Genomic DNA, 26,340 nt, shown 5'->3' with positions numbered 1-26,340 from the left:
AGGGCTTCGCAGAGGAACCAGCCATAAGGAGTCACCTTGGTGTGCAATTTGAGCCTTATTGAATAGTGCTGGAATTAAAACGCCCAGCAAGTAAATGAGAAATAAGCTGTAACAAGGGCATCTCTCAAATATATCAACAATCACAGCCAGCTTTTGTTCTCTGTGGGAGTCACCAGTTGAACGCACTAAAAATGACTAAGTCACGTCGAAGCTATAATTTTCTGTGCTTCTGTTTAAAACCATTGAAGCTAAAATCTATACTGCTGAATGACGTTTGCACACCCACGTATTTTGCTGCGTTGGTGGTATGTATTCTGTTTCCATGTTGATTGCTCGTGACAACTTTTTTTCCCCTACCATAGTAGTTATTCTATTTTTAACTGTGGTCACTTGACTTGACTTGATGCTTTAGTTTCTATGATCGAGCTTTCTGTGTCACCTTGACAGTATTTTTTTATTTCTGTGGTCAGAATTAGTAAGTACATTTATATATCACCTATTGGCTGTTTCACAGTCAGGTGGTGAATGTTGACAGACTGTTTCTTATTATTTCAAATGGTTGTATTGCAGGTTATTCTTAAACGATCTAATTCAAAGTGGGTAGGGCTAGCGTTAGCCCTGTGGCAGGTGTTGGTGAATGGTCGCTTGTTACAAGTTTTATTTTTATGGTCCAAGTTTGTGTCCTCTGTCACGCTAGCGTTTCGCTGGTGGGGTTCTGTCATGCAATTGTTTGGTGAGTGTGCAGTGGGTTTTCGCTCACTATTATTTTTGCGCTGAGTGATACGTGATTCTTACATAAAGTTTTTTAAATGGTATTGTTTTTTTGAGAATTGGGGCAGTACTATTTGGACTTTGCCTCGTGGTTTCTAGGACAATACTGTTCATACTGCTGGGACTCTGGTACAGAGCATGGCAGGTTTGGAAAAGTACTATCAGATTTGGGTAATTGTTATAAACCACTTTTTCTGTAGCTTGATCCTAGCAGCTACTGGAATGAAGTCTACTATGTCAATGTTAGCTTGTTGGTGTTCTGGTTATGGTTGATGTAGACTAGCGCCCGTTCTACTGCTTAAAAGTGATTGCTATTAGTGGAGAAGGTATTTAATGTGGCAAACTTCTTTCTTGACTAAGCTAATGCCCTGTAGTTGGCCACTGATTGTCATAAATAGGACACAGAGCTACAAGTAGCGAAGGATTTGGATGTATGCCTGTGTGCCAGTCGACAGAGACAAGGCTGCCTCTCGGAAGACAGGCACACGATGCACTGCCAGTAGGTGGAAGACAATTGCATTAAATACTTCAGCCTTTCAAATAAATGTGTTTATGATGCTGCATAGCCTGATCACCAAAATGTAATTCAGAAATTGAACACTACATGAGCCATCTGTTCTCCAGCACAAGTCTTCTAACCCTGGCTTACAATGAACATTCCAGCTGTGGTGATAGATGATTTGCCGAAATGGGCCCCTAGTTCTAGGCTAGGTGGAGCAGTCTCCATCGACATTAAGAAACCTTGCACTCAAAATTCAGAATAATCTCTGACCCACTTAGCTCTTGCATTAAGATTTGGCAGAGAGCACCTAGAGACAGGTACTCAAGTACTGCACGTTCTATGTTCCATAATTTAATCACTTGTACAAAATAGGCTCTAGAACAAATGATGCTATACCTACTGGGAGAAGTAGCCTGTTTCTTAAAGTCACAGACTGAGAAATTATGAGAAGATTTATGTAATGTAAATTTGTATGGCGCAGCTTATCACCCGAGAGTTAATATGCCGTAGTGAGCACTTCTTGCTAGAGCAAGTGGAGTCATGATAGATAGATGAGGTGTGTTTCTTTCTGAAAGTCGGAGGATTTGCCTCAAAGCATGTGTAGGTATGGAACGTGTTCCACAGTGTGGGTCAATAAACTGCAATTCAGTGTCTGATTTTTTTTCAAGTTCAGAATATTCTAGCAATGTGAGTTAGATTTTAGTTGTTGCAACTAGAACAACTTCATAAGAAAGTGAAAGCCAAATCACATAAAGCCCCTTGGTTTACGCCCGCTTTAGCTCAACTACATCTCCAATGTAAGCAATTAGAACGCAAGTGGAGAAGAGCCTATGACCCAGTAGACCAAAAAGCTTTCAAAACAAGTAGGAGACAATATCATACCCATACTCCAAAAAAAACTCGAGGCCAGCCAAGATAAAAAAATCTATCTTCTCAATTATAAAGCCCTTCATCCACCCAAAAGCATTGAGTAGATAAATTCCCCCTTCTCAGTCTCTATGTGACCAGATCTTGATCTTCTTCGAGGAAAAAATCAAGAATATTCAAAAGGACTTTGCAACACCCTATGCACAAGAACCTGACTCTAACCTGAAGCCTGACCCTACTAGCAGTAGTCCCTCCCGCCAAGTTTTTTAACTAGTCTCGCTTGAGCACACACGTGCAGCAATCGCTGCCTGCAAATCAGGCTCTCCCTGGGATGCCTGCCCCCCCATGATTCTTCACCAAATTATAAACACTGTAAATCTGGTGATCAACCAGATAGTAAACTCCTCGTTACTTAAAGGCACAGTCCCAGATGAATGTAAACTAGCCATAGGGAAAACATTGAAAAAAAAGCAAAATATAGACTCATCTAATCTCTCCAACCTCCGTCCAATATCACTCCTACCGATTCTGGGCAAAATCACAGAAAGATTGGTCAACAAAGAACTATCAAAATTCCTTGAAACCACTAGGATCCCTCACCCGCGGCAATCAGGCTTCTGTCCCAAGTATTCAACAGAATCTTCTCTTCTGGAAATATCGGACACACTAAAATCTATAGCTGACAAAGACAGGAAGGCAGTCTTAATTTTGCTCGACTAGTCTGCCGCATTTGATACCATCTCACACAGCATTCTCCTTGCAAGACTAGAATCCAGTGGCATCTCCAACACTGTTCTGGCCTGGATTAGATCCTTTCTTACCAATCGTAGGCAAGCCATGTCTCTTGGTACATTCCTCTCTGCCGAACGTCCTATCACATCAGGAGTTCCACAGGGCTCTTCTTTCAGCCCGCTGTTGTTCAACATAGACATGGCCCCTCTCATCTCCTTGATTTCTTCATTTGATATTGAAGTAACGTCCTATGCAGATGATACGCAATTGATTCTATCCCTGGACAAAGACTCCACCAACGCAGAACTCAATTTTAAACTATGTCTATCTGAGGTCATACAGTGGATGAAGGCCAACCATCTCAGGTGTAACACAGACAAAACCAAGATCCTCCTGATAGGTAAAGACAACCCCTTCCAGCCAAGTGTCTGGTGGCCGGAAGATACTACAAACCTCCCTCTACTGTCAAAGTAGCAAAATGCCTGGGATTGCAATTCGACACCTCACTCTCCTTCCGACCACACGCCTTGACGGTGGCAGGGACCTGCTTTAATCTAATCAAAACACACAAAAAATTCTTGGACTTAATCCCCCTTCCTGCTAGGAAGACAGTTGCCGTGGCGCTGATCCTTTTGCTGCCTAGACTACTGTAATAGCCTTTTAGCGAGAGAAAATAAACAAACATTAAAGAGACTACAGGTGGTCCAACACGCAGCAGCTCGCCTTGTCCTGAAATTACCTCGTAGGTCCTCCACATGAGCAGCTCTTAAAACCCTCCATTGGCTTCCACTGCATAAGAGAATCTTATTCAGGATACTCTTAATTACCTTCTGATCATCTTTAAACCTAGGCCAAACGTACCTCTCAGCTAAATTCACCCCGTACACCACGGCCAGGACTCTCAGATTTCATCGGCAAACCTCCTCAAACTCCCCTGTTTTGGATATAAAACCAAGGGAGGAAAAACTGTAGCTGCTCTAGGAACCAAAACATGGAATCTCATGCCAACTCAACTGAGGCTCTTGAAAACAGAAACACAGTTCAGGAAGGCACTGAAGACCTGGATTTTTGGATCTTCAGACAAATTCTGCCTATCCCTGATATGGGGCCCTCCCCCCTGCTCAGCCTTGACTTTCCTCCGCCCAGCGCCAGGGTGCTCCTTCCGGAGTGACAGCCCATGCTTTACAAATACACAAATCAAATCAACTCCTGGAGCAAAGTTCCATGTGTTTCTGCAGATGGTCTTGGGCATTTTATTTGATGCATTGGAGAGTGCTGCAGTGTTTGGTTATCCAACTGAAGTGATGGACTGCCCGAGCTCCTGACATTTCTTTAGAGTTACTATTCTTGTTCCAATATTATTGACTACTTTGAATTAGAAGAATTATGAATTAATATAGGGCTAGAATGAGGAAGCAAAAGTTTGCATTTGCCACAGATCTGATATGCTTTTTTGAGAACATTTTTCTGCTTCAGACGTTGAAGGAGACAGAAGTGATGTTGGGAGGAGTTAACCTAAATCTCAGCAGTTCATTGAGTATTAAGGTTGTATTTAGAGTAAGTTGAGGTCTCAAAGCTACTGGCTTTAAAACATGGTGTGATGGATTTAGGGTTGTCTGAGCAGTCATTTCCTTTGAAGTTGAGGAACAGCAGTTTTATTTTGTCATCATTCTGTCTAATGAAACTTTTGCCATCCATGTCTGGATGAAAGCTTGACAGAACTCCACGCTTGATACTGATCATGTTTTTTTAGTTATAAGGTGAAGCTTTGCTTCTTTGATTTAAGGAAAGGCAGAAGAGGCGACTGCTTCTGCTTACCGTCATTTGATGACTGACTACACAGAGCATACAGCTTGAGAATCCCAAATGGTCTGGTCTGACGTCTAACTGAAGGTGGTATGGACTGCAGCGTGTTCATAGGCGTGTACTGAATTAGAATAACACAATACCTACTTTAGTTGTTTACTGAAAGAGATACTTGATGTAACAGAGTTGAGTAACAATGCATTTCCTAATATAGTGCTCCATCAATTTCAGTTGGGTCAGGGACACCAAATAACAAGCTTTGGCTGAGCCAATGGTTCTTGCTTTTGCAATGAAATGCTTTTTAGCCATGCTGCACAAAAAGTGCAATGCTGTGCAGCATGGCTAAGGAATAAAAAAAAACTTTGACGTGGCAACCTGTGCCATTTTGAAGGGATGTGCACCACACATACACACACTAATAAAATGGTGCAGGTTTTTGTTCCTGTTTAATTACAGATGTGAGTAGGATCGTTAAATAGAAAGAAAAAATATGCGAAAGCAATATTTTTTTAAGTTGATAGGTTAGTGCAATGAGGGGGGGAGGTAACAGGGATTGGAAGTAACAATGCCTTTTATTTCTGTTTTCGTTTTAAAAACATAAATAAATGGCATTGCCATTTACAATGCCAATAGATTAAACTCGCGTGAATGCTAGACCTTTTGCATTGCAAGTGCTTGTATATATGGGTGCCCGTGCGTGCATCTAGCAGCACTTTCTGTGGACACTCACCCTGCTGATTCCTAACTGAACTGCATGTTTTCAGGAACCCTTGTGCGAGTGTATGTGCATAAATCTGTGCCTAGCGTCATTCTTGTGGATGGAGTTTCTATTTCCTCAATCTGTGTCCAGTAACCTGCCTGCAGATTTTGTTGTTACCGTACACACTGAGAGAGGGGTTTCTTACCAAGTGCATGTGAATTGAGTACGGAAACCTCAAGCATCATGTTGTCCTCGTTCGCTGCATTTTGCATGCAGCATTATGAATGAACATTGCCATCTAGTGGTGAGAATTAGAAAGTACAGTCTGCTTTATTGTGAAAATTCAACTAAATGGTGTAAACATGGTTGTATTTGAAACGAGACTAAAGCTGGCCAACAAGCCATAAAGCTGAACTGAGCCTGGCTTGACTCCAGAGCAAAAGTAAGATTCAAGTCACCATAATTACTATCATGCGAGAGTGGCCTGCTGGCCAAATATATATATATAATGATGATTTATGAACTAACTTGTCAAATCATTGCCACAGTTAATGGAAAGAGCCACTTCCGGGCTAATATATCGTAAGGAATGTTTGTCTTTTACTTGCGGTTTGGATATAATTACACAGACATTGCCTTTAATAATGAGCAAACATGGAATGAAGCACTAACTGTGAACACCTCAATAGAAAGTATTTTGTTTACCTCTATATAAAGCTCGTTCATTTGAGTAAGCAAAGATGACGACTATAACTGATTGAAAAAGGCCGTTCATGCCGAAACGTGTCTCAGGATTGCATTAGTCGCAGCGTGGTCTAAGGAATAAATGAGTCTAATTTTTCACAGTCTGCGAGTGCGGTTGCTCTTTTTATTGAAGGAGTTGTGGACAAATATCTAAAGGTGTATCCACCTGCAGTCTGGAAGTTGCCAGCAGTAACCGTGCTATTGGAGAAATATATATATATATTCTATTCCACCGCCCTCAAGTTCGCCGGCGACCAGCAGCCCAGTGCGTGTTGGGTCAGAGGAAAACCCCTATTATACACAAGTCACCAGTTTGCAGAACTCTGCATAACACGTCCTCCATCCTGAAAGGAATCCACTACCACAGCGACGTTCCTTTAGTGTTATTTATTTTCATGGCCAAACTAACCAACGCGTTTCGGCGTTTATACGCCTTGGTCACACCGAAACCTGTTGGGTTAGTTTGGCCATGAAAATAAATACCACTAAGGGAACGTCGTCATGGTAGCGTATTCCTTTCAGGATGGAGGGCGTGTTATGCAGAGTTCTGCAAACTAATGACTTGTATATATAGATATATATATATATCCATTACCGTTGTTTGTACATGTAATAGATTAGATCACATGAATGGAGTATGTGGTGTTTGTATAACTATGCCTTTAAACCTCCCTGAGGGGAGGATTTGGTTGAATAGAGTGGTCCTCCTGTAGGGTCTATAAATTCCTTTTCTGAGGAGTGAGCTCATAAAACACTGGAAATGGCCCACTAGAGTGGCCACCTCACTCAAAGTCATCACAAACACTTTCGAGTCCTGGACTTTATGTGCAAATCAATTGCATTCTAGGTGTTGTAGTCTTGTTTTGCTACCATAATTATACAAACAAACCTGATACCAATAATTTGTGACTTTAAACTCCCAGTACTGCAATTACTGTCCATGAAGACATGGAGCAAGATGGGACCCCTATGACCATTTTCACTCCAACCGTCTGCCATCAGCCCAGGGTAGGAATGTGACAGAAAATGTTCCCAGGCACCAAAATAAAAGTGGCTCTCATGAATGAATTAGAGAGCTTAAAAATTGGCCCATGTTTGCAAATTGGGGCAGTTTTGTGAAACTCTGCATGGATTGGAGCGTGCTGCAGGTAATGTTTCTCTTAATATCAGGGAAATAAATAGAAAAAAACAGCCCAGAAGACCATAAAAAGGCAAACTAACAGCCAAAGAAACAGGCCCACACACTGGCTTGTGAGACCAGCCCTTCATGTAGTGCCTGATTACCCTGTAGGCCTGCCCGACCCTGCATTAGCCCGCGTCTCTTGTATTATAGAGGATACGACCATAAGATTAGCATGGTACTCACCCTCCCTCACCACATCCAGGTGGTCGAATAGCAATGGAAGTCAGTAGACATACTAAAGACGGGGCTAGAGAATTTGGAGAAAAAATATTTTTAGATGTCCACGTAAAGCTCAAGGTTACTACTTAGTGTTCAAATGATTTTCGCCACTGACAAAAAAGACACCTCAAATTTGGCTGCTGGTAGAGGAAGTCAAATGTAAGATATGACTGGGACCCGCGCAAATGGCAGTGGCATCTGAATCCCAGAACAGGAAGGGCAATCGACACGGCAGGAGGACAAGTTGGAATCCGCCAATGCTGTGGCCAGTGTTGGAGCTCTGTGCCATCAGGAGACTGCTACCCTTCACTGCGACACACTCAGTTTTGCACAATAGACTCATCCACGGTAGATGCAAGAACCTTAAAGTCACTCACCGCAATACTCATTCTTGCACTAGACACCCACCCACAAGTGCTAGAGTTCAAGGTCCTTAAAGGGCACACACCACAACATTCCTCCTTAAAAGGCGCTCCTAGCGACACTCGTTCTTGCACTAGACACTCATCCACAGGTGCTAGAGTGCAATGCAGAGTTGTGATTGGTCTGGACATCGTGGTTCAGTGCTCAGATGGGGAATGGATGCCTGGGTATGTTCTCCACACAGGCTGTAATGCAGCCTGGGTGGAGAACATGCAAAGTGCACCTGAATGTTTGGCTGGCCTGAGAGGGACGGTCAAACATTCATGTGCACTTCAGAGAGTGCCACCACTCCTCCCCCCTGCGCTGCCGAGACTAGGCCCACCTCACAAAACTGCCTCAGCATGGAAAAAAAATGGTAAATAACATTGCATTATCATTTAATTTTCATTTTTTGCCATGCTGAAAAGCAGTGGGGCGACGCTCCTCTGCCTTAGGGGAGGAGCCGCCCCTGAAGTCACTGACCAGAAATGGACCTTTGCCTATTACAGATAATCAATTGAGCTGGGTTCCTCTCTGCATATTGGAGGGTCCTGCTATGAGGGAGACGTTCCACACTGCATGTGTATCAATTGCACACTGTAGTTGAAGCTTTGCAGCCGAGGTTCCTATCTACTTCTGCTCCGTTGTCATCTGCTAAACAGGCTTTAATGGGAGAAGAAACCACTATGTGTCAAAAAAGCCTCCTTTTGTCTGAGATGTGCTCTGCCACCACAGCAAGGAGAAGGCGTGCCATAGTTCATCTGCTTGAGATGCAACTGTGCCCACAAGATGCAGCTGCAGCCACAGAAATGCAACTGCATCCATGTGAAATGCAGACGCATCCACACCAGCAGAGCTTAAAAGCAACACGCTTACCTGCAGCAGCTGAAATGCAATAGCGCAATCATCAGTAGGTACAGAGAGATAAAAAAGGTGGGACAGACCCCGGCAATTTATATGAGAGGTTGCCAAGTCAGATACAGGAAGGAAGGATACCAGAAATGGTGAAGCAGGAGAAAAGAGAACATTATGTTTTTATTTGGTTCTGCTACAACAATTGAAGTTGAATTAAGCCAGGGATTGTGATCACAGGGCAGTAGCCATATGTTATCTCTATGGGATTAAAAGATGAAACCCAATGGGGGAAACCAGGAACCTGGCTTGGAGTTGAATATTCTTCCCCTGAAAACTTCCCTTCGATAATCGGTCGGACTGTACACAAGCCTAGTTTTTTCCTGTGACTTGAATATATCACCTATGCTTTGTATATGGAGGAAGCTTTAACAGCCCTTGTTTGCAACTGAGCAAAAGAAGGAAATCCATTAAAGCACATTGCTTTGGTCAACATATATTTCAGCTAGATTTGGTCCCACATAAAAAGTAGTATTCCCTGGCTGAAACTTGTGCTGTCCACGTGCACACACTTAGACAGGAGTCTACTGCGTGCAATAAAAGCAACTTAATGAACATTCTAACACCCTCTCCTAGACCTCAGTGGGAGTACTAAAACTACTAGTGTGTATTTGAAGAGTTTACCTATTTCTACTTTCTGGGTTGCAATATCTCAAAACTCTCAGAATTGGCCGATAATACAGAAGGAACTGCTGTGGGGACTTGAGCCCACTTCTTTTGATAAAACTATGCACCCCGGCCATCAGCCCTGGATTAGGACACAGCTACCAAAGGAACGCATGGAAGCCCTTCTGAGCACAGGGGTCTTAAAATATATCCCATTTTCATAACTAATGTCAGAACCACTTGTTGGGACCCCAAAATCACTCCGTGGCTTGGGCTCCAAAGTGCCTTCATTTTGCGATGCGCTCCACCGTGGATTAACTAATGGGTGGAGAGATTCAGAATCTCCGGCATCACAAAGTTTGTCAACTTCAAAAGATTAGAAGCTTAGAAAAAAGCTGACAGGAAAGTCAGAGATACCCTGTTAGAAAAAGCCAAAATGTCCAGCTGGAAAAGAACAAAAAGAGACGAAAATAGAAGCCAAAAGTGTTGGAGATTAGAGGAAAGCGCCAGACAAAAGGGGTGAGATTGGTGTCTTACTTCCTCCAGAGTTCGCCCTGCTTTCTCATGCCTGTCTGATTGGCTGTCCTTTAGCTTCATCCTCTGCCTTCGCTCCTCAACCAGCCACAGGTCATCTAGGCTGAATCGCTGGCGCTTCTGGTTGCTTCTGGCGTGACTTTGCGCACTGACTTCCGTGGCATGCAGAGGGCGCAACCAGGCGCTTGCGTCTGAGGCGGGACGTTGAGGTGGTGGCATATCAGAGGTCCACTTTTTGGAACAAGGTAATCTCTTTTCCCTTGGCCTCACTTCCAGTGGAGATTTGCAGGGCTGTTTATAATCCTGCTGTGCAAGTATTGGGTAAAAACACAAGTCATGTGACACTGGACATCAGAAAATATTGCTTTGAAGCTGGACCGACAATATTTTGAGAGGTACAAAGGTAAACAGAGAAAGATGATGAAAAATATTAGGCAGATGCAAGTTGTTCATTACTTGGCAAATAAATGATACTTACGAGGGATTAAGTACAAAATCTTCAGAACTTCAGCAAACATATGCTTAAAGATATATTAAGTGCACGTGGGTTCTAGTACTAATGTAGGTACAGTTTGAGGTTTTCTAATTAGGAGTACTCAACAAGAGCCAAGTCTCATACATTACAAGAGAAAATAACTCAGTTGAACAGAGAATCAGCTGTCTCACTAAAACAGCCAATTCTGAATCACAGTTATCAATGTGACTGCCTGAGATGCTCCCAGATTGTTAAAGCTCCCCAGAGTCCAGATGTTGGTGCAGCAGTTGCTATTGTGGGAGACAGAGCCTGCCCGAAAGCCAAACAATGCACCCCATGGTTTATTTCAGAGGCTTCGGTGGAGCTCAGATCAAGGACTTGGGAGAGGCATTCTCTTTCTGCTCACCACATGATAGGTGCTGTGGCTCCACCTCATTCAGATGGCGGACTGTGTTGAGTGAAGGATGAGTGTGCTATTATTAAGTAGGTGCTGTCGGGCCCTCTAGTGGGCTGCGGCCAGGCTGGCTGCAGCCCGGCCCTGCCAGAGCCTACTCTACAACATGTGGCTGACTATCCTCCCTGTTTGTTGCACAGACAGTGCCTCATGCAGAGACCTTGGGCTGATCAGGAATGGCACTGATTCAGAAATACTTTATTTCCAAGAAATATATCCTAATAGAAATATTACACACATTTCTATTTATTATAAAACGAAAAAAAAACAGTTATGGTAACCTAAAACAACAATGCACGGTTGTATCCTTCAGTCACAACTACTATATGAACATTACAATTTTCCCAACTCAGACCCAATATAATCCACAGCCCAAAGTCTCACATATATTTAAAACCTTTCACTAAAAATTGTAAAACATTAATCAATAGAAGAACAGTTCATTCTACCCCAATCAGCATTTTAAAGTGCAATGTGCATTTAACCAGTAGCAAACAGTACATTTTACCCCAATCAGGATTCTAAAGTGCAATGGCACTGCTGACCTGGAGGGGCTTTCAGAATGGAAGTCTTTGATGATATCATATACTTAATATGTTAACTATTCAATATATATTGCAAAGAAGCATCCTAAAGCAGTTAAGAGTCCCTTGGTGTTTGATCTCATGCTCAGAGGCATTTTCCCCAGGGTGACCCACATTTCCACATTATCTATTTGACTGCTTCTATTCTGCTACCTAAGGTTCTCCATTTTGCATCATGTGGAGTGAGTGTCCTATACAGAGATTAGAGGTCTTGCAACAGCCGAGTTCCCATATGAGCCCTCTTTCTAGAGATGTGATTTCTCCAAAATGATCAGAGTACTGGGGTGGCATTGAAGGACCTTACACACGCTACCTTAATGGCCTCATAAGAAATGACATGGCAAGACATTTTACCATGATGATGTTCCCTTGTACATGCCTTAAACAATTAGCATTTGTTGGAAATGTGGTTACTGGTTCAGAAAGTTGAAACACTACTCAAGCAGGAACCACAATCTCTGTCAAGGTGAAACACAAGCAAATCCCAAATTCACCTGTGCTTAACCCTCTGGTAGCTTGGCACATAAACAGTCAGGCTTAACTCAGAGGCAATGTGTAAATTATTTATGCAGCATTTCAAACAGTAATAGGATGAAAACACAACACAAGAAAAATCCCACACCAATTGAGAACACATAGAGCAACATGTAATAAATGATTTGACACCAAAATGACATAAATTCAATGAGTAGAACCGGAGATATGCAATTTTAAATATTTAAGTGAAAATAGTGTGTAGAAGCACAAAGAGCCAAATGTGCTTATCTGGGTTAGGCCTGGGCGAAGCACTACGCTACGCTCGCGTAGTTTGCGAAGTTCGCGCTACTTCGCGCTACGCGAACTGCACGTAGCACAGTGCGAACACGCGTAGCGTAGTGTTGCGTAGTGCTGCGGTCATTTTTTGCTTGCTAGCGGTCCTCAACGTCAAGTTGGCGACCGCGAGCAAGCAAAATGACATCCTGGCGAGACTTTTTCCTTGTTCGCGATCGCGAGCATGGAAAATAAACCTCCAGGCGAGATTCCCAACGCAAGAAGGTCAGGTTTCTCATTGCGAGGGGTCGCGTATGCTCGCGACCGCTCGTGATGAGAAACTACCAGTTCGCGTTGAGAAAGCTGCAGCTCGAGTAAAAATCTACTCGAGCAGCAGAAAACTACAGCTCGCACTGTGCAAGATGCCATTTTCAATGATTGCACAGTGCCGGTTGCTTGTCCGCACTGTGCAATCATTGAAAACAACATCTTGCACAGTGCGAACATGTTACTTCGCAGTTCGCGAAGTGCTACGCGTAGCTCGCGTAGTGCGAACTTCACTTTGCGTAGCTTCGCGAAGTGCTACTTCGCGAACTACGCCCACCCTTAATCTGGGTGCGTCAGACCAGGACAAAGTCACAAGTTCAGGACTACTGCTATGGAGCACAGGCCGGATACATGGACAAATTAGGCCCACTGAACAAGATTACCTTAAATCCCAAGTTGTGGAGGGTTGCAAGATCCCGCATCAAGGTAGCATCGCTCAGCAGCAGCTCCGAGGAGCTGCAAAGTGAGGTCCTGCATCGTTGTAGAGGATGCCATCAACGAGGGGTTTGCGATTTGAAGACCTGCGTCAAAGGTTGCCTGCTCACCGGCTGACTCGAAGAAGCTTTGGGGCTGAAATGCAGAGCCCTGCATCGTCACTGAGAAAAGCATCAACAATGGGTTTGCGATGCGAAGGCCTGTGTCAAGGAAGTGTTGCACATCCATGGTTTCGAGGGGACTGCGGGCTGCGATGCGAGGTTCGTTATCAGGGATGTGTCGTGCTGCAATGGATCCAAAGTGACTGCAAAGAGATGCATCACGCCGTGTTGGTTCTGCTCATTGGACCACAGTAGCTGCAGAGCATCTTCAGGTCCTCTTCCAAAGGTCCAGGACTGGGGTGGCACCAGTTGGGGGACAAGACTCACAGCAGTCCAGGTGCTGAGTTCAAGGTGGTTAGAGCCTGTTCTGTACATTAATCTTCTGATCAGGGGGCCAGCCAACTGGCCCTTGGAGTCACTTCTATGGTCCTGGGTTCCAGATGCAGGCCCAGTCCTTTAACTCAGGCAGCAGGGCAGTGGGGCAAAAGAGTCACAGTCCTTTTGGCAGAGTAGCACAGCAGTCCTTTTGAGGCTTCCACAGATCCAGAGGTGTACTGAAGAGTTGGGTCTGAAGGTCCATTACTGGTGGAAAAACAAATTACGGTCCCCATAAAAGAATGCCGGTGTAGCCCATGTGCAAACACTGACTCAAATTAAGCACTGCTTATAACCTACTGCATATTGGGAAAATAACTTAATCTGGTGTCCATTTTGAAGTAAGAAAAGGTTCTGGAGGTTTCCACCCTCAGAGGTGCTTGTAATTTCCTGCCTTCCTGCCTTCCTGCCTTGGACCCTGATTGTCTGGGTTCACAATAGACTAGTGTCAAACCCTTTGTGAGTGTGCTCAGGCAGAGCCTTTGTGATGTGCATATTTGGTAGGTGACAGCTCCTCCCCTCATTAAGTCAGAGATGGTCTATCCTGCCAACACATATACTCCTTTGTCCCACTGTTTCGGAGCAATACACAAAGACCAACTGCCAGCTACACCTAGTCATGTGACCCAGTAAAAAGGCTGCAGGCACCAAATGGTTAGGACAATAAAAATCCAACTTTCTAAAAGTGGCATCTATAGAATAGCGACCTAAAATCTGACTTTACCATTAAAGACGGCTTTAAATTATAATTCTTTAGACACAAAACTCGACACTCCTACCTGCTCCCAATAGAAAGTTAGCACTTATTAATGTAATTAATGAACCCAATGTTATCATATAGGAGAGGTAGACCTTACAGTAGTGATAAAACAAATTTCGTTTTTTACTACCAGGACATGTAATCTTAAAAGTACATGTCCAGCTTGTTAAATACACTGTGCCCTGCCCTCTTGGATATTTAGGGCCTACCATAGGGGTGATTTATATGTAATAAAAAGGGAGGTTTGGGCCGGGCAAGAGGTTTATCTTGCCAGGTCGAAATTGCAGTTTAAAACTGTACACACAGGCTGCAATGGCAGGCCTGAGAAATTTAAAATGCTACTGAAATGGGTGCCACAATTATTGCTGCAGGCCCACTAGTAGTATTTAATTCACAGGTCCCTAGGTACATGTAGTACCACTTTACTAGGGAGTTACAAGTAAATTAAATGTGCCAATTGGGTGAAAGCCAATTTTACCATGTTTAAAGGAGAGAGCACAAGCACTGTAGAACTGATTAGCAGTGGTAAAGTGTGCAGCGTCCTAATAGCCAACTTAAATGTGTTCATAAAACAGGAGGGTGAAGGCAAAACGTTTGGGGATGACCCTGCAGAAATGGGCAAGTCCAACAGTATTGCAAACTAAATGCTGCAGCACGTTCATAGCAAGGGGCTGGTAACAGCTGTAAACAACAAACTATTAACACCTGGAATAGCTGAAAGCACACTTATTTTAAAACACCTATAGTATGATTTATTAAAACACAGAGACTGCAATGTAGTCCACTAATAACAGAAAAATCTTCAATCAAAGAATTAAAAGGGGACTGAAAGACCCCTGCCAATTTAAAGAATACTGTTTACTGTCCTTTGGAACCATAGCCCAATTTGTACAATAAGAGCCAATGGCCAAACGTTTTCTCAGAAGTATATGGCCTACCTTCTGAATGTCAGAGATGCCAAATACAAAGTCTGTCTCGTCTTGATTCCACCTCAGTGTTCTTTCATACACCATCCTACAGTCCCTGTCCTTTATATCACTCTTGCTAGTTCTTTTTCAACGCTGCTTATTTCCTTTCTTAGTGTTATTCCTTCATTCTCTTCCTATTTTTCCCCCCTTTTCTTTCTCCCTTTCTTGTTCTGGGTCAAAGTCGAATGGTGGAAAAATACGGTCCCCAAAAAAGAGTGCCAGTGGGACCCACATGCCAACACTGACTTCAATTAAGCACAGCTTGTAACCTATTTGGATGTTGAGAAAACAACCCAAAGGTCCAATGACACATACTGCAATATCAGCCCATAATCAGATGTGCGGAGAAAAATGCCCTCATCACCCGACATTGCCCAAAGAAAAACTTAAACCAACAGCTTGGATGATTCTTAAAACCAGTGAGTGCTTGAGGAAGTAGTAGTCATAAAACTGTTAAGTTTAAAAACACACGGATGAATTCATAATTTAAGTACAGTAAGATAGGTCAAAGTAAAAATATTGTCATAATATTAAGCTATGATAGGGCACACCTATTTTAATTACTAGATTCATGTTTATTCTGTACTGGACTACACCACAAACAGCTCTTATTGAGGTATCTTTTTTACGTTTAGGAAAATAGTCTATGTTAGTATTTAAATCACACTTATTCATGCCTGATAATACTTTGCTTGTAAAGTTGACAACAAATTTAAAAATAAAGTGCAGTTGTTACTTAAACCTTTTTATTAGGTTTGGCGTTAGCCAAGACCTTTGAATTTTACTAAAATTATGTACAGAGGCTTTCTGCCAGCCCTCTTCAGCCATTGGAATATTGTTGTGCCATTCACATTTTTCTTTCACCCACTACAGCATGCAGCATGGGGCAGTGGATCAGCCCACTTCAGCCACTGGCTAACTTCATTGTAAAGGATGGAATTCTGCTCTTTCATAGGGAGCACATTCATATACAAAGTAATTCTCTTCAGTGTCAGTGACTACTATGGCAATGTGTGTGTTTTTGACTCAAAAACATATTTTTGCTTTGAGCTAGTGTTTTCTTTTTTTAGACTAGCAAGGGCCTGGAAGCGCTCCCTAATAACAAGAATTTTCAAAAACCATGACAAAACAAAACAAGCATTGACATGGCCAAAATGCTTACAGTTAATTCTACATCAATTGGTTATATCAATGCTTGTCCAGATTTTGACATCAATTGGCTGACATTGTCCAAGCAATGCATCAGACATTTTGAATAACTCTCTTCCATGTTTGGCGTCTTTTTTCCATTCTTAAATTTCTGGTGACGTTGAGTGCTGCCTGTGTACATCGAACAGCTGCAGCAAGCTTGCATTGGCTCCGGTGCTACAATGTACATGCTTTTCCACACTTTAATGTGTAAATAGTTTTTTGTTTCTTACAGCAGGCACACTTACGCATAGCTATTCGCCAAACATATTGATCTTGTATTGAGGCTTTGATATATGTACATCAGTGCAGTACAAATAAACTTAGAACAGTGTGGTGCCAACCAATTCTATTCAAGCACTACACGTTATGAAAGTATATGAAGCTCTATATATGTACACAAAGAATGCTATGGCATATAAAAAATTATTGACATGGCTATCAATGCTATTGGGATTTGTGAACCGAAATATAAGCAACAACTGCCATCTGACATCTGCCTCTGAAAAAACTTAACACAATAAAAGATGTTTTGAAAAACATAATTTTGCCTTGGGAGTCGCCTTCATTTTTGTGATTAACTCAAAACTATAGTATATTAGAACTTTGGAATGTTGGGAGCCCCACTGAAAACGATGGAGTTCTCTGGGCTTTTAATGAGGTAGAGACCTGGAGCTCCAACATTCTAGTGTTTGTTCATAGCTGTTGATTAAACTGGGCTTCTGAAAGGAGGAGAAGAAATTGAGAGCTACACTTGCATGTCGAGCTGGTGTATTTCCTATGCCTGAGCTGGATTCTGATATTCAAATTGTGTAGAACATAACATGAGAAACCTGATTTTTTTTGTTTAAATCTGTTTTTATTATTTTCCCCACATCATTTACATATGTGTGCGAGACAATCACCAACATTTCATTACAACCACAAATAGAGTCCCCTGATAGTGAAGCTCAGTTCCCACATATGAGCTTAGAATATCCACTGTGTATCCTAGTGACTTTATAGCCACCGTTCCCGGTTGAACTACATCATATGTGTCGCGTCAGCAGGGGTAAAGTCCACAGTGCAGTCGTGATGTGATTCCGTGGATATCGTATGCAGAGTGTTACAAACATACATCTCATGTGAACGCACAGATGTTATAAACAAACAGTAACTGAAAAAAACCCCAATCACAGCAGCTAAGTCCGACTTCTACTTACACATGCTTCACTTAGTCCCCCCACCCTCCCCCCTATTGTAACTACTTCTGTCTCCTCCTCTCGCCCCCGTCTCGCACCTCTCCACGAAGCTGCAACGCCATCCAACACACCTGGTTGCAACTCTTTTCAATCAATGGCCAGTGTAAATGTGCCTGCGTGGTGGGAGGAGGGTGCACCTAACATGTCGCCCATCTCAGGTTGCGGGAATGCCCCCCATAACATCCGGCTGCTGCTCTAGGCTGTGCCCCCTTTGCGCATAAAGCCATTGTCTCCTCCCGCATGATGGCTATTCCTTCTGCTTTAGCCCATGCTATGAGGGAATACCTCCATGCCCTCATGTGTGGTGGGGACTGCGCCTTCCATCTCTTTGTTAAGAGGCGCTTGGTAACTGCCAGCCCAAAGTCGAGGAAACGGGAAGTGTCTTTTGTGGCCGGGGTCCTACGAAATTGGTGTAATAAGTAAGTAGGCCACTCAAAAGGTATGCTACGGCTCGTGCACGCGCACAATGTCTCCCTAATAGTACGCCAGTAGGTATGCAGTGTGTAACAGCCCCACAGCATGTGTACTAGGCCAACCCCCACCTCTGCACAGCGGGGACAGGCCGCATCCTCATGGCAAAAGTACCTATTGATCTTTTCGGGGGTGAGATATGCCCTATGAACTATGAACAATTGGATATGACGGCACCGCATGTTTCTGAGAATACGTTTAGGACTCTTCAATATCTTTTCCCACTCCCTATCTTCTAGCTGCCTCTCCAGGTCTTCCTCCCACCCGCATCAAAGTGAGTCCAATTTTATCGCCGCATGCGTGCGGAGGGATGCCGCAAACCACCGGACTAAGTGCCGGCCTCGACCCATTACGTGGAGATACTGTATGGTGAGGTGTTGACCCGGCTCTTCCTTCATGTCCCCCCATCTAGAGGTCAGTGTAGTGATCAAAGAGCGGTGCATTAAAAAATGTCCCTGTGGGAGCCCCAGCTCTTCGGTAAGGGACTCAAATGATAAGAGCGTGCCATTCCGGTACAGATCTCCCAGGCTCTGTATGTCGGCTTCGTACCACTCCCAAAGCTCCAGGGACATGAGCACCCCAGGCCCGCTGGGGGAGCCCACCAGCAGTATAGCAGGCACATAAGGGACTAGGTCTTTAGTGATGTACAAGCAGCGGCGGAAGCATTTGTAAGCTACCGCTAAGAGGAGGGGAGCCGGTGAGGGCAACTTAGCAGGCGGGTGAAAAAGCCCAGTGATGCAGTCCAGAGAGAGGGGGGTGCTGTACTTGCCGAATACTCTCGTCCTCTGTCCGCGAGCCATCAGGCTATCCACTGCAGCTGCGCAGATAAATAGTAGTGTTGGAAGCAGGGTGCAGCCAGGCCCCCCTGGTCCGTAGGCAAGTACAACTTCGCTAACGCTATCCTATGGCGCGCATTACCCCAGAGGAAGTCTCTAAGGAGTGTAGCGAATTTGTTAAAAAAGGCCGCCGGGACATACAATGGCAGGTTGGTGAAGTAATATAAGAGGCGCGGAAGGATCACCATCTTCGATAACACCACCCTGCCTGTGACTGTGAGTGGGAACGTCTTCCAGAAAGTGATTTGCGACTTAATGGCTGTTACCGCACGACCCAGATTGCCATCAAAGAGGTCAGCCGGTTGTTGGTATATCTGGATTCCCAGATAGCGGAACGTATCAGCCTTCCATTGCACCTGCGTGCCAGCCAGAACACAGTCCGGATCCTGAATGTCCCCCCTAAATGCATATAAACAGGATTTATTGGCATTCACCTGGAGTCCAGAGAAAGCAGCAAAGTCACGTAAGATATGTTCTAGGTGAGCAGGAATAGCTCCTACATCTCTCACGGAGACTAAAAGGTAGTCCGCATATAGCGAGACCTGGTGCGTTGCATCCCCCAGGGGTATTCCAACTCCCAATGTTGTCTGCAGGGCCGCTGCCAGAGGCTCGATTGCCAGCGCGAACAGGAGGGGCGATAGCGAGCATCCCTGCCTGGTTCCCCTGCCTATCGGGATGCTATCGGAGATGTATGACCCTAACTTCACCCGGACTGTGGGGTTTTTGTATAATAGGCCCACCATTTGTAGAAATTCCCAGCCTAAATCATATCGCAGCAACACCGCCGCAAGATAGCTCCACTCTAAGCAGTCAAAAGCCTTCTCGAGGTCTAACACCAGGCACCCCGCCCTGTGCCACTCCTTCCCGCTGTCTGCCGCCACTCGGAAGAACCTCTGCAGGTTCAACGACGTACTACGCTTGGGCACAAACCCATTTTGGCCGGTATGGACCATCTCGGGGACCACCGGCGCTAGGCGTTCCGCTAACAGCTTAGCAAAGATTTTATAATCTGCGTTCAGGAGCTCCAAGGGCCAGTATGACCCTAGGTTTTCAGGGTCCCTGTCTGGCTTGAGGAGGTACACCAGATAAGCCTCTCGCATTGACCGTGGCAACCCGTTGTCCATCATGGCTGTGGAGTAGAGGGTGTGCAGACGCTGCGTCAAAACATCCCGGTAAGCTTTATAGTACTCTGCAGGCAGGCCATCCGGACCCGGCGTCTTCCCGGACGCCATAGACCCAATTGCCTCTCCGATTTCCTCCAGGGTAAGGGGACCATTAAGGGCCTCCTGGTGTGTCCCGGAGGCTGTCGGTAGTTGAATCGACGCGAAAAATCTCTCTAGGTCAGGTTCAGAGCAACGCCCCTTGGATTGGTACAGTTGTTCGAAATGATCCGTCATCGCCCTGTGTATCTCCCTTTGGGTGTATACCAGAGAACCCTCTGACGTGCGTATTCCCCCGGTTGGTGCAGCCAGGTCAGAAGTCGGCCCGCTCTGTCTGCTTTAGCGTGCGTGCGAGCTGTGTGGGCAGCGTAATTATGGCAACGCAACCTCTCCATAAGTTCCGCATGTTGAGCCCTAAGGTCCTCTAATTGTCCTGACTGTCCACCTCCACCTTCCCCTTCTCTTTCGTATTGGAGCAGCTGCGCTTACAGCCTCGTGAGCGCCATGGACAGGTGTTTACGCAGATTCCATGTTGCCCCAAGACAGTGTCCCCTAATAGCTATTTTGTGGGCATCCCTCTCCACAAGTGTGGAGCTCGCCGTCCCCTCGTTGTGCTCAAAGTATTCCAGGCCAGCTGATCCCAGTGATGCACGGAATTCTGGGTCCTCCAGTGCAGCAGGTTGGAGGCGCCAGGTGGGTATGGTGGGCGACCAGGATCCCAGTTCAGTCGGAGCCGTAAAGGATTATGATCGGAGTGCGTCCTACCTAGGTATTCCACTACCTCAAACAAGGGGACCAGAGACTGAGAGCCCACCACCCAGTCCAATCTCACATGTAAACCGTGAGCTGAGGAATAATAGGAGTAAATGCGGTCTGTGGGGTGCAGTACACGCCATATATCCAGTACTGCCCATTGTGACAACCAGTCCGCTAGCGCCTGTGCATTAGAGGTTGCAGTCGTTGCCTGAAGTGGTGGGAAGGGCCTGTCCGTGTGTACATCCAGGACCGCGTTGAAATCCCCTCCCAACAGCCAGGGCAACCCAACGTACGGAGACAGTGTTACAGATAGTCACGCCAGGAACAAAGATTGATCTGTGTTTGGGGCATATTTGGAGCCTAGAAGCACCTGCTGGCCATAAAGTTTCCCCTTCACTAAGGTGTAGCGACCATCGGGATCTGTCACGGTTTCCTCACAAACGAATGGGGTACCTGCCCTCACCCAAATTAGCGTGCCCCTCGCATGTGCCGAATTAGTTGTGCCATAAGCATGCCCTCTCCAGCGCCTACGCAGCCTATCAAGCTCTGGCTGAGTCATGTGTTTTTCTTGCAGCAGGGCAATTGCAGCTGAATGGCGCTGCAGATATGCGAATATGGAGTAACGGCGCCCAGGTGTGTACATGCTACGTATATTCCATGTGATTATATCAGCTCGCGCCATTTCTGCTTGTAGTGATCAACAGGGATACCAGTGGCAGGGCATCGGGTGGGGCGTCTCGCGGGGCGTGGAGGCTAGGGGACTGCATGAGTGTGTCAGACTGCTGCATCAGAGACAACAACATAAAACAAACCATGAACAACTGAACATCTGGGGCGGTCATTTCGCAATGGCCGTCCAAACTTCTGTAAGACGGTTAAGTCCTGAACTTAGGCAAAGTGTTACCTATGGGGGTTGCGTGTTAGTGATGTTATGTTCTAGCCTTCCCCTTTACTGCCAGTGTGTTTAGTGTGCCAACTAGCTAAGCTCCCGTACTGTCCCCAAGGGCCAGCAGCTCGCGAGTCTGTCAATCCAGGACGCTATGTATGTAACCTCTGGTGAAGCCATGCTTTTCCCCGGCGGCATGCATCCCACCCAGGTATCGTCACAATGTGTGGGACGTGCGACGTGTAACCCAAATGAGCCTCCACCCTCCAACGTGCCAGCTAGCCATGTTATGCAGTACAGTGAATAGCATTTTACTTGCATGAGCAGCGCACATTAAAGTACATCATTCCGTCGCTTCATCCTATAATGTTGTCAGCAGTTTGTGGGGTGACCACTGGCAGACCAAGCTCTTCCGAGTTTTCTGTAGGCGGTGACGAAGAGCCACTGGTCACCAACATAGCTTGTCTGCAACAGTCGGACCATTCACGAAGCTGTGGGGATCCACGGGTCGCAACTGCCTCCAGCATGTCTCGCCGTTCCTTCCTCATATTGTCCAGGGTGGGAGCTGAGGCCCCCGGGCTGACTGCCTTCAGCTGCCCCCTCCTCCGCCGTCTCCTCGTTCTCCTGCTTGACATATTGTCGCCGTCCGGATCCGAGGGCCACACACCTGTCCACAATCCCGACTCCTCTAGCCAGTCCCATGCCTCCTCAGGAGAGTCAAAGAAGCGGGCCCTATCTTTTGTGACCACTCGCAGCCGGGCAGGGAACAGCAGCGAGTAATGGAGCTCCAGGGCCCGGAGTTGACATTTCACGGCCATGTAGTTGCTCCTACGCCTCTGTACACGAGCAGTGTAGTCTGGGAAAAACATAACTGGACTGCTGCTCACCTGAAGAGAGTTCATTTTTCGTGCTTCAAGGAGCACCACGTCCCTATCCCTGTAGTTTAAATATGAACGGACGCGGTCTGGCACCTGGCTGCGGCTTCTATGCCAGGATACGGTGAGCCCGTTCCACCACCAACTGTATGGACAAGGTCCCCTGGTGTCGCAGATCTCGCAGCCATCGTTCCATGAATTGTTCTGGGTTCCTACCTTCCTCGCCTTCCGGCAGGCCCACCACACGCATATTATTACGGCGTGAGCGTCCTTCCGCATCTTCTGCCCGGTCTTCCAGTATGTGGACACGGTCTATCAAATCCTGCAATGCGGCTGCATGACTTTTCGTCACAGGCTGAAGCTCCTTCAGGGTTTGGTCGTGTGTAGTGACTCTATCAGCCAGTTTCCGGTGATCTGCGTGAAGCAAGGTGAAGTCCGAGGTAACTTTGTCGATTCTGGTTTCCAGGGAGGTCCTAGTGTGATCCAGTGCTGCACCTATCCGCTCCACTGCTGCGAGAACAGAGTACATTTTGGCCGCCAGGGCTTTGGTCGTTGGCTCCGGCAACTCTCCTGCGGTTCCCTGTACTGGGTCAAGGCTGGCGGCCCGTAGGCGTCCTTGTTGTGTCTTGCCCCGAATCCGGCCCATCACCAGTTGCTGCGCTGTGGGCATTCACCTATTACTCTCCGCTCTTCTTGTGTGCTGTATATGAAACACCAGTACTTGGGGCCCGCGTATCACCTGTGTCAGTTCAGCTCACTAGTAGAAGGATATATCCCGCCTTCCAGAATTGGTGGCGCATTCGGTCCCGATGGCGTGGGCGCTGCAGATCAGGGCAACTGAGCCAGCATCAGGTCTCTAGCAGGCAGTGGTACAACAACGGCAGCGCCTTAGAGATGGCAGAGCGAGGCGCTGCAATAGTCTTGATCGAGCAGTGTCCCTTGCTTATGCCCCTTTGGTTATGCGCCGCCTGTTTGATTCCCAATCCCCAGTCCGGGGCCCACGAGTTCCACAGGCTCCCACCAGCACCAGCCAAGAATCCCACAGGCTTACTTCCAGGAGCGCCGCCCCCACTTCCCCACCTGCTTTCTCACCAGTCCGTCATAGCCGTCCGACTCCGGGGACTCCCAATCTCACTGACTAGGCCACAGGAGTCTCAACCATTTCCCTTGTTGCGCTGCCCCACTGCCCGAAGGTCAGCGGCTCCTCCGATGTTAACACCAGGGTCGACCGCACCTCCCTCCACGTGTCTTCTCTCTGCAGTGCACCCCAGAGGCCCCAGCAAGGTCACCTGTATCTCCTCAGATGGCTGTCTCCGGGGCAATCCACATATCCCGTAGCTCACAGGGTCAGAGCTCCCACAGAGGGCCGTGTAGAATTGCTGGTCGTGCTCCTCTCCTCCCTGTGGGGCCCCTAGCGGTTCCAAAACTCCTCTCTCTACGGCTGCCGCGGCACTGGTCAATTTTCTCGCACCATACTGTCACCGGCTCCGCATCAGCCACAGTACCAGGGCTGCACAGATAGGGTATCTGCAGCACTTGCTGTCCCATGCAGGAGATGGGCACGCACAAGGGTATAACACAGTGTCCACGACACCGACACTGGGGTCTTTCCTCTGCCTTAAGCCCCCGGCACTGTCAAGCGCGCGCCTTTTCTGCTTTACCCATCTCAGCACACCAGCGACAGGTATGGGGGACACCGTAGCAGGGCACCAAATCTCTAATTGCCAGGAAGCTCCCCCTATGTCTGTTTATGACCCCAGTAGCGGCTTGAGCTATGAAGGTCTCCGCGTTGCCTCAAGCTTCACTTCATCCCGTCTCGTAGGGTCTCAGGAGATACCAACTCTCTTCCCTCAGTGACACTGCAGCACTTTAAAATGTCTACGCCATGCAGCCGCTGGCCCCACACAGTCTGCAGCGCCTAAAGTCCTGGGTGGCGCGCCAGCAGCTCCTATAAGGTTATGCGGCGGGTGGACAATGGTGAAAGCCCACTGCCGCCCCAACGGCGCTCAAACGCCGGGGCGCCCCAAGCACCGACACAGGAATCTGTCCTCGCTCCCTTGCCCCCGTTGCCCCTCGTGGGCACCCTCAGCCACACAACTGCACCTCCTCACTTGCCTCAGTATTCGCAGGGGAACTCCAAAGCAGGGCACCAGCCTCTCAGTGGCAAGGAGGCATTTCCACCGCCCAGGCACACCGACGGCGGGGACTCCGCTGCCAGTACAAGATGGTTTCGTGACAGGCCACCATTTCCTTCCTCAAAATGTCCGCGCGCAGCCCGATCGTTAGCAGGGCCGCGCGCTTGTCATTCGCAGCACTCCATATCCAGTAGGCCAAACCGCTCAATGCAGCTCTCCGCAGACGCAGCCCGCCCTCCGGTAACTAGCCTCGGGCAGCGATGTCGCAGATGGCACCTCCAGGAGAAATATCTCGGATAATAGGGGTTCGAAGGACGGAGTACTAGCAAGTTGCGTCCGCCATGTTGCCCGGCTGGCATCTCCCCCATAACATGAGAAACCTGATGATAATCAATTCAAAGAATGTCATGGCATTTAGCACACAACACAAGTGGAAAAGAAACATAGATCTGGAGGGTTGTTGTCATCTGGAAATGTCAGAAAACCAAAAAGTCCCTAAACCTCTCTGATTGTAGTCATGTTATGCTCAGCTACCACACCTCAAGGCCTCCTTATATGCTTCATAAATTGTAAGGTAGCTGGATGGAGTAAACATAGGTTAACTTTTTAGAAACTTGTATATTGATGCATTCCAATTGGGTTACTGCAGAACATCCATTGTATATACATGGACACCTAGGTATTCTAATGCCTCAATAAAATGTACACAAATCAAGGTCTAAAGTAAGTGTGTGTAGCAGGGCTGCTGCAACCAAGATAGTGGTTTGGGCTTCCAGTGAATGAAGGCGGTCAGTAGTGTCTCAATAACATCAGACTTGAATGGGCAGCATTATATAATTATCTAGGAGTGTGGTTCGAAGAACAATACAGTCATACAACCCACCTTGCACCTATCAATAGTAATGCTGCTGTATTGGAATTCATGTCATGGAAACTTCTTGGTAAACTAGTTAGCCTCTCTTGATATTCTGTTCTTTCAGTTCCTCATGCAAAGTTTCTTCCTTCCCTGGTACTTGGCTCGGAAGCCCAACCAGAGGAAATGGTTGTCTGGAAGTGACGCAATGTTCTCTTTACAGACCCATCTTGGTGTGTGGGTGAATGCCTGTTTGAGCTCAAATGGCATAATCAATGACATCACTGATGGCATCATCCAATGAATGTGACAGTTTGCTATATGCTTTCTATACTGCAAGGTAACCACGAGCTACTCATGGTCCCAGTTTTTTACCACCTCTGTTTAGCTATTGGGTGTAACGTTTTGTAACATACAGGACAAAAAGCATATCTGTGAAATCACCCACATTTAGTAGAGAATACACTCTTTTTTTACTGGTATTGAAGTGTGTAATAAAACCATAATGTTTCTGTATGATATATTTAAACAACATGATTTTGATTTAAGCCATAACCAATTTATAACATATGTCACCAACTCACACTAGTTCCGCACAGTCTCTACTTTGTTCAAATGAAGTACTGTTTGCACTTAAAACTCTAGGAGTACACAATTTATATTTCATAGATGCACAAATGTACATAAGGTCAATATATGCAGTAAATGTTTGTGAGCCATTTTCTAATTACT

At 46.2% G+C, this 26,340-nt stretch overlaps 1 protein-coding gene across 4 annotated transcripts in view; it reads right to left on the bottom strand.

The window, feature by feature from the left end:
• LOC146785506 (uncharacterized) overlaps window positions 1–26,340 on the bottom strand; it is a 691,519-nt gene that overhangs the window by 378,747 nt on the left and 286,432 nt on the right. For 2 of the 4 annotated variants that reach the window (XM_085634607.1, XM_085634609.1), the window contains exon 3: window positions 9,982–10,284. The exons of 1 other annotated variant lie outside the window; for it this stretch is intronic. In XM_085634607.1, the coding sequence (XP_085490733.1) occupies window positions 9,982–10,284 (303 nt within the window). The remainder of the gene's footprint in view (window positions 1–9,981; window positions 10,285–26,340) is intronic. One more of the 4 variants, XM_085634608.1, reaches the window with a different exon arrangement.

Source organism: Triturus cristatus, chromosome 11 (genome assembly GCF_964204655.1).
Source record: "Triturus cristatus chromosome 11, aTriCri1.1, whole genome shotgun sequence".
Lineage (NCBI taxonomy): Eukaryota > Metazoa > Chordata > Amphibia > Caudata > Salamandridae > Triturus > Triturus cristatus.
Note: the sequence above shows the minus strand (reverse complement) of the source record. Positions and strands in the feature narration are given on the sequence as shown.